This window comes from Pteropus vampyrus, unplaced genomic scaffold (assembly GCF_000151845.1).
Source record: "Pteropus vampyrus isolate Shadow unplaced genomic scaffold, Pvam_2.0 Scaffold1, whole genome shotgun sequence".
Taxonomy (NCBI): domain Eukaryota; kingdom Metazoa; phylum Chordata; class Mammalia; order Chiroptera; family Pteropodidae; genus Pteropus; species Pteropus vampyrus.
In genome coordinates, this window is record NW_011888782.1 from 12,675,432 (window position 1) to 12,683,540 (window position 8,109).

Genomic DNA, 8,109 nt, shown 5'->3' on the forward strand with positions numbered 1-8,109 from the left:
CCAACACACTTCCTTCTCCTTTCCCAACCTGCCAATCAAGCGCCTCCGGTACCCTCTATTTCCTGGGCAACTGCTGGGATTAATTCTCTTGTAAGTCATGCAGCTAGCTAATCCCACTGCACTCACCCGCTTCTTGTGATATTTGATTATGCTCAAGGATTAAGGCCCTCTGTCATCTACCTCTCCAATATTCTCATTCCCAGACTGCCTCGCAATTCCTTCCCTCGCATGCTATTTTCCATGGCTCCTCTCCCTCCTCAACGTTTATGCTCTGACATTCAGAACCTGTGTTCTTCGGTAAACAGTATTCTTCCCCTTCTCAAACTTTCTACACAAAACATTCCCTCCTTGTTCTAAATGGATCTCGTTGTGTGGTTATACTCCCCACCCAACAGCCCCCACTCACTGCCATCTGAGTAATGTTCCCATAACATAAATGGGAACATGCTTAAAATCTTTCTGTGAATCCCCATAAAGTTCATGATAAAAACTTCACTATTTATTAAACATGCAGAGCCCATAATGACCTGGCTAACAGTGTTTTGTTGTATCAGCTATAAAATATGGAAATTAATAGGGTTATTGTTCAGATCAAAAGAGTGAACGCACAGAAGTGCTTAGAGCAGAGCCTGGCATATGGAAAGCCTGACAAAATTAGCTATATTTTTAACCTATTATTTCAGATACTTTCCCTCCTGTACTCTTTGCTCCAGTTGTGTCCAACCATGCAAGATCTAATACCTACCACTTCATGCCCCCATGTGGGAGCATATCCTGCTTTCACTTGCTCTCTCCTGTCTAGATAAGCCCTCCTTCCTTCAAGAAACTTGGCATGACTCTCACTGATTGGGGGAGGCTCTGCGCTATGCTGCAGTGTATTCTGTGCCAGCATCAACCACTCCATTTACAGTGCTATGATGAAACCGTTGATTTGCATGTCTGTCCCCTCTCCTACACTACACACTTGTATCTTATTCATTTTTGGTTTGCCAACACTTTTGCGGAGGCTGTTTGTTTGGTGAATGAATTCATATAGCCAAGTCTATAAGTGTAGTTTGTGAAAGAATGTTAAATTGGCTTTGAAGAAGAATCTAGGGGGACTTACTATGAGTTAAGTGTTGGGATTCCATCATTTGACTTTCTGTTATTTATTTTTCCTCTTTAAAAAATTATTTACTCAACTAAATAGCGAAGGATGTTGACTGCATCTATTTAAAAACAATTTAATAACTATCTGAATACAGTAAATCTTTAGAGAAATATTTAGTTCAATTGAAAATGATTTAATTTTATTCTAGATTCTGTTTTGAGTTATAACAGATGGTCATAAAACAAATCAGAACCTATTTGAATTTATTTTACTGGCTTTAAGCAAAACAGATTTTAGCAATCTAATCATTTATTTGACACACAACCTGAAATTACTAAAAATAGAGCCAGCTCAGTTTCTTTCCTTAAAGAGATAGGATGCAAATAAATGCAATAAACAAAAAATTAAAGATGTTATCTTAAGATTTCTATAATTTGATTCTATGCCCAAATCTAGAAGTAATGCAGAACCAAAGATAAACTGATACACCACTTTGCTCTACTTTCTTTATAAACTTAAAAAGAAAATAAATCCTAAACTGACTCATGATATTCAGTTAACAATGTAAATAACATGACAAAATTTAAAAAATCATTTTCATCAAATATAAGACATTGTCTTTTTCCCTTTTAGCAATCCTACCTTTTGGAGAGCAAATCATATTCATGTAAAATCATCAGCAGATTTTCTACAATGTTGAGTTCACTTATCTTCTCCCTACATCCTGGACTACAAATTGAAAACTATTAGTAACTACTAAAAACATAATTCACCATATTCACTTATTTAATATCCTAGCTCTCATATTATCTCAGGGCGAGAATAAAAATGCAACATACCTCCATAGGGCAAGACTATATCAAATTCCAACATTCAATAAATACTACATTTCATAAGTTTAAATTTGTTTAATAACAATATGATGATAATATAGTTCCCTTTCTGCAAAGGGATCATATACTATTCACACAAAAACTAATGATCAGCATTATTCACAACAGCCAAAATATGAAAATGAGCTGTATGTCCTTTGATAGATGAATAAAGAAAATGTGATATATATATATTTTTTAATATAAAAATATATTTAAAGCTCTTTTATTTAAAATATTCATGACACCTATAAGGGGACAGGTTGTCCAGATTTTTTAAGTGTAAATGAAATGTTTTATATGTTAAAATAAATGCACAGGAGAGAATGAAAAAAAGAAGGTCAGGGAGATTCAGCTGCCAAAAAAAATTGCAGTAATTTCGAAAGCAGAAGTAACTGAGGGTTGGATGAAAGACTAGGTAAATATTTCTGTTCAGGAAAAAAAAAGAGAAGATTTTAAACTGTGATTTGCTTTCCTACTTATATTTTAACATGATGCTTTTCCATCTAGGATCCTCTTCAATATATTAATACTTTGTCATGCTTATTTTTCTAAGTAGGTAATAAAGTAACTAGAGAGACTAATCTATTTTGTATCTCTCCCACCTAAATTGCTATAGTAGCAGAACTGGAAAATATATTAAAATATACTTACCTTTCAGCTAAACTAGCCAGAGCCAGAAGGGCTCCCAACAGAACATTACTATCTCGGGCACAGAGTAAATTTACTAATGTCTGGAAAAAAAAAAAATGAAGTAAAAGAAAGTTTAATCGCATAAGTTCTACAAGCTTCTTGAACAGTATAATGTTTCTTTCTAAAGTTTACAGAGACTTAGCCTACACAGGCAAACACATGCCAGGCCAGAGCTGCAACAACCTGGGATGATTTTTTGGTTTCTACCATGTAGATTTTTTCCCCTTTATGGTTTCATGCATTTTTTTATATATATATAAAGCTATCATTATCTTTGTTTCTCTAATCCTTTCCTCTTTTTCAACTCTTACATTTTTTCTTTCTCTGTCTTCTAACATGTTTTCCAAATTTTAGTCACTGATACATCATTTTCACAATTTTTGCCATGTCCATTTAACACCTCAATGCTACTCAAAGATATTCTTCAATTTCTAAGAAATAACATCAGTGAAATATACAGCTATTTAAATAAAAACTGTTGAGCTGTATATCATTTAGAATCATCCCCTACACAATAAGCAGCATCTTGGACAAATTTGATCTAATATACACTGTAAAGTGGCTTCCTGGGATATGAAAACTCAACAGATTATTGAAACTTGGTTCTAGGCAGCTACCATCTATATAGTTTTGCTATAAATATAAATCTAGTCTGTTGGTTAAATATGTTTTCAACCATCTTGAAATGTACAATTGACTCTTATGCTTATAATCCTATAACATCCAATCATAAGGTCGAACCATGTGAAAATGGCCTATAGACTTTGGCAATTTCATGTGGTTCGAACCAAAATAACCTGTAACTCTTTTTGGGGAATGGAAAAAAATATTTTTTTGAAATTGAAATGTTCCAACTATTATGAGGTAGGTATTATTATTAACTCAAATTTACAGATGAAAACTGAATAGTCTCTGATGTTCTAATAGAAATTAAATGAGGCAAAAAATATTTTTACCAAAATCTGCTGTTATGGAAGTCTCTCTTGCCTGAAATAAAGTAAGCTTGCACTCTATAAAAATCTTAAACAAAAATCTTAAACATAAAATTGGGTTTTTCAAGATAAGAATTATGGTCTAAAGTCTTCCTTTCTGGAGCCATGTAGAATGTATTCATGTGTATACATACATTATATTTGTTTATTTGTGAGCACACACCTCCAGTCAGTTTATGTATAGCCAGTGTTTCTCAAGCAATTTAAATTAAGCAATAAACTTAGAAAAAGAAAAAAGAATTTCAGAAAACTCCTATTTGTTGTTTCCATATTTACTCCTTGGACTGATAAATAATATAAAAGGTTGCCAGAGATTTACGATTTGAGGCAGAGATTTACGATTAGCAGATCTGCGAATCATAATTATATGGAGCTCTGAACCCCAGTCTGTGAACCACTGTCGCATGGAGCTGAAGTGCTCCCCCTCTCCAGGACCACTCACCTTGTGGGCTCCGCTTGTAGTGACCCATTCTCTTTGGTCTTTGACAGCAGCAAGTTTTTGAAAAATATCTATAAAGGAAGGAAACAACTCAAAGAGGGTTTTGGAGCTTAAAGGGGGCAGTACTCATAGAACCTCAGGTCTGAAGTATTGATGGGCAAGCAGAAAAAGGGTAAACGGGAAAACAGACAACACAGAAGGAGCACTGGAAGGAGGAGGCTTAGGGTTATTTTTTTTACTCCAAGAATTACCTCTCAAGCTCAACCAGTATTTATTGTATATTACTATTATAACAATGAAATATAGAGATAGCAAAAAAAGGCAAAACTCAAAGTTAAATGAATTCCATTTAACATAAAGTCCACATAAAGTTATATGAGTTCCTTAACATCATTACAAGTTCAAAGTGAAATCTATTCTTCAAAGATCCTCCCTACAAAGATTTCAACTTTATAAAGAGGAGAGGGAAGCTCAGGGAATGTGATGGACCTAGCAAGGGTCCTCGGCTGAGGGAAACAGTCGTTCTCCAAGAACCTTCCTGGTGCCTAGGGCTCACCACATGCTCTTCTCTCTCTGTAACTGAGAATCAGTGTGCTGTCCTGTAAATGAATACAGGAAACCAGCCTGTTCACAAAGAAAATGGGCTAGCATCCCACAACAGCAGGGCGTCTCTGGCTCATCAAACCTGAAGAGGATGGAAGATGGGGCTGGGAAGAGCCTCCAAACTGAGGAGACTAAGTGGAGAGAGAAGAGCTCACCCACACAGACCCATATTATCATATTATCGTCATCACATTACTTTTTTTTCTTTTTTATGTTCTGAATGTTCCAAGTTTTATGAGGTAGGTATTATTATTAACCCAGCTTTATAGATGAAAACTAAACAGCCTGTGACATTTTAACAGAAATTAAAGGAGGCAAAAAATATTTTTACTAAAATTTGCTGTTACAAAAGTCTCTCACATTAAACAAAAAAGCTTGTGCTCGATGAAAATCTTCTTAAACATGAAATCGGGCTTTTTGAAGTAACAGTTGTGATCTAAAAGTCTTCTTTCTGGGTATATTTTGACACTGAATATAACAATTGGCATGGACTCTCAACACTGTAATTGTGTATGGACACACTCATAAATAGTCAATGTACTCCTTTTCCTGCTGCAAACACCACACTGCTTATTCTAGCAAGTGCAGAGAGTTGTCTGTGTTCCCACAATAATGCTTACATGTCATGTTGACCAGCTTGTCCACACTGTGCTGCTCCTCTCCATAGCTGAGGTACTCATTGGCCACAATCTCCATGTACTGCAGCAGGGACCAAACCAACAAGCAAGTCAGAAGAGAAGACATCGAAAACAGGCAAACAGGTGAGGAACGAGATTGTGCACTTCTGAAAATGAACTGTAGGTGGCGTAACAGATTCACCAAATAATAGTGCTTCTGGGCCTGGTTAAGTGCAAAAAGTGTTTGGGTTTCTGGATTCTCTCTGCTTTCTTTCCCATGCCCTGAAATTGAGGCAGGGACCATGTAAAGAATGTATAAACTCTCAAAAGTCCCAAAATGACTTGTAAATGAATAAGTTTGTGGTGTGGTTTAGTCTCCAAATGTAAGATATAAATAAAATGCAGAAAATATCATATAATATGTAGAATTTTAATTATTCGATGTACATTTTTAGAATTTTTATAACACACTGATATATTGTATTGATCTTATGTTTTACAGCATCCTAAGTTATAGCTAATCAGCAAACAATCAGATAGCAAAAACAAGAATAAAGTGGCTATGGGGAAGTCTGATTATCCCTAACAGTAGCTAATTGATTACAATAAGAAGAAATAGGCTCAGGGAAACACATAAATTTCTGACATAATGGAAGTTAAAGTGGACAAGAAGATCCTTTACAATATAATTTTATGAAAGACTATTCATTAAATGAGGTAACTCTCCAGCCATTTTTTTTAATCTTAAAAACAAAAGCCATATATGTTCTATCAAGTTTCCAAGAATAAAAATAAAATAGATTTAACATTAAATTGCCATTAAACATAATCTTCCTTTAATAATTCAGAATGAGTTTGTAGAGTCATTTGCTTATTATGAAAATCATTCTTTTGTACATGATATAGGTTTTAGGGGAACAGACTGTTCCGACACAGTGCCATGCCACATTTTATCGTATTAATAAACTCAAATACGTGACTGAAAAATAAATGAAGCCAAGGTCATTCCTCACAGCGTCATTTACTTGCTAATATTTTAGTGAGCACAGTAATTGTTTTCTGTGTCTGTGAGAAAGTTATGAACATCTTCATAATCAATATTTTCTCCCATCGTTTGGGATGTGCCATGTTGAGGACTTAGACCTGCCAGACAAGGCCTACCTCTTTTCATTATTAATTAATGACATGTGACCTTTCATAGCGCTTTCTCATTTCAACAGGCTGGGTAAAGAGAGCCGTATTCAGCCAGAACAAAATATCATGGGTCTCACCCTGCTCCGTGAGCATCCTGCCTCGCACTCACACCCTGCCTGTTTCTCCCCTTGGCAGGCAGCCTGAGGTAAGAAAGCCATCTTCTGTCACACACCTATGTAATCCTCGCCCAGTGCTATGGCATAAAATGGAAAGGCAAGACCAGCCACCGCAAAAGGAATCTTACCTGAGCTAGGTTTTCAATACCGCCCAAGCTATGGAGTATTTCCTAATAAAATAAAAACAGGACATACATAAATATGAGGGTGGAGAGAAAAGTGTATTTTACATGCAATTTCTTTATTAAATCATGAGATCTGTAATTATTTTTTTGAAAGCCTACATTCTAAGGTAAATATAGAAAACTTTAATGCTTGTCATTCATACTACATTTAAGATAAACTGTTAATAAAAATGAAAATTGGTTTGAGATTCAGAGAATGTAAGTATGCTCAGAACGACAGCCTGACTCCTCATTCTTTTTACTTCCTCCCATGTCGTCATAAAATGTTAAAGCTGAAAAGTACTGTTAGGTAGTATCGTCTCTAACCCCCTTTATGTCATGTGGCAGATCAGGAAAACTAAGATCCGGAAAGGTAAACCATTTCGCCCAAGTGAGAAGCCAGGATAAGAATCCAGCATCACCAAATTCCCAGGGCCTTCCTCTAGGTCTCTGCCTAGTGAGGTCCACAGACCAGCAGCATCAGCCTCCCCTGGAAGCTGACTAGATATGCAAACTCTTCTACTCACCCCAGACCTACTGAATGACACTGAATTTCACTGAGACCCCAAGGGAATTCTTATGCAGGTAAAGTTTGAGAATCACTGCTGTAGTAGTAGACTAGACTATAGGGCTTCTTCTTAAAATGATTACGCTAATGGTCTTACTAAACCTATACTCTAAACCAATGAAAGGATGATTGTTGCAAAAAGTCTCCTGACACAGATCTTTAAATCCAATTCCTAACAAAAAGGCATTTCATGACACTAAAAGTGCTAAAATGGGGAAGAGAAGGGGTGGGAAGTTGGAGTCTTGAAAGGGACCAGCTTGCAACTCTGAATAGCAAATGCCCCCAGGTTATCCACACTGACACTTTTCTCCAGGCGAAAGTATTTCAGGTGGCCCTAACCCATTGGATTAAAACTGTATTGACCTCTCTCTTCTTACTTAACGTGCACACAAGGAAGTTATTTGAAATATAAACATTAGCCATCACTCCAATTCTGGGAAATGCCTGGGGATGAGTACGTAAGTGTGAGAGAGAATGATCCAGCTCCACCAGGAAGCCAACTGAGTGGGCAGGCTGGGAAAACGTCTCAGTTTCTCAGGGCCTCCTGGGTCAATGTTTCTTTACTCTGTGTGAAGTGAATTTGGAAACACTTAAACATATCCATGTTTAAATTAAGAATGGAGGGACATGTATAACTCAATTAAAAATAATTCTGCAACTACCTACTAATTTGAATTCTCATCATTGCTATTTACTCTAGAAAGCTATCATTAATGGACATAAGAATACTGTATACATTAACCCTAATTATGGCAAGATAT

The 8,109-nt window shown here is 36.0% G+C and overlaps 1 protein-coding gene across 1 annotated transcript in view; it reads right to left on the minus strand.

Moving 5' to 3' along the window:
• NEK10 (NIMA related kinase 10) overlaps window positions 1-8,109 on the minus strand; it is a 191,568-nt gene that overhangs the window by 142,618 nt on the left and 40,841 nt on the right. The window contains exons 8-11 of the mRNA XM_023528263.1: window positions 5,310-5,388; window positions 4,090-4,157; window positions 2,617-2,696; window positions 1,733-1,819 (exon numbers count right to left, since the gene is read on the minus strand). Coding sequence (XP_023384031.1) covers window positions 1,733-1,819; window positions 2,617-2,696; window positions 4,090-4,157; window positions 5,310-5,388 — 314 coding nt within the window. The remainder of the gene's footprint in view (window positions 1-1,732; window positions 1,820-2,616; window positions 2,697-4,089; window positions 4,158-5,309; window positions 5,389-8,109) is intronic.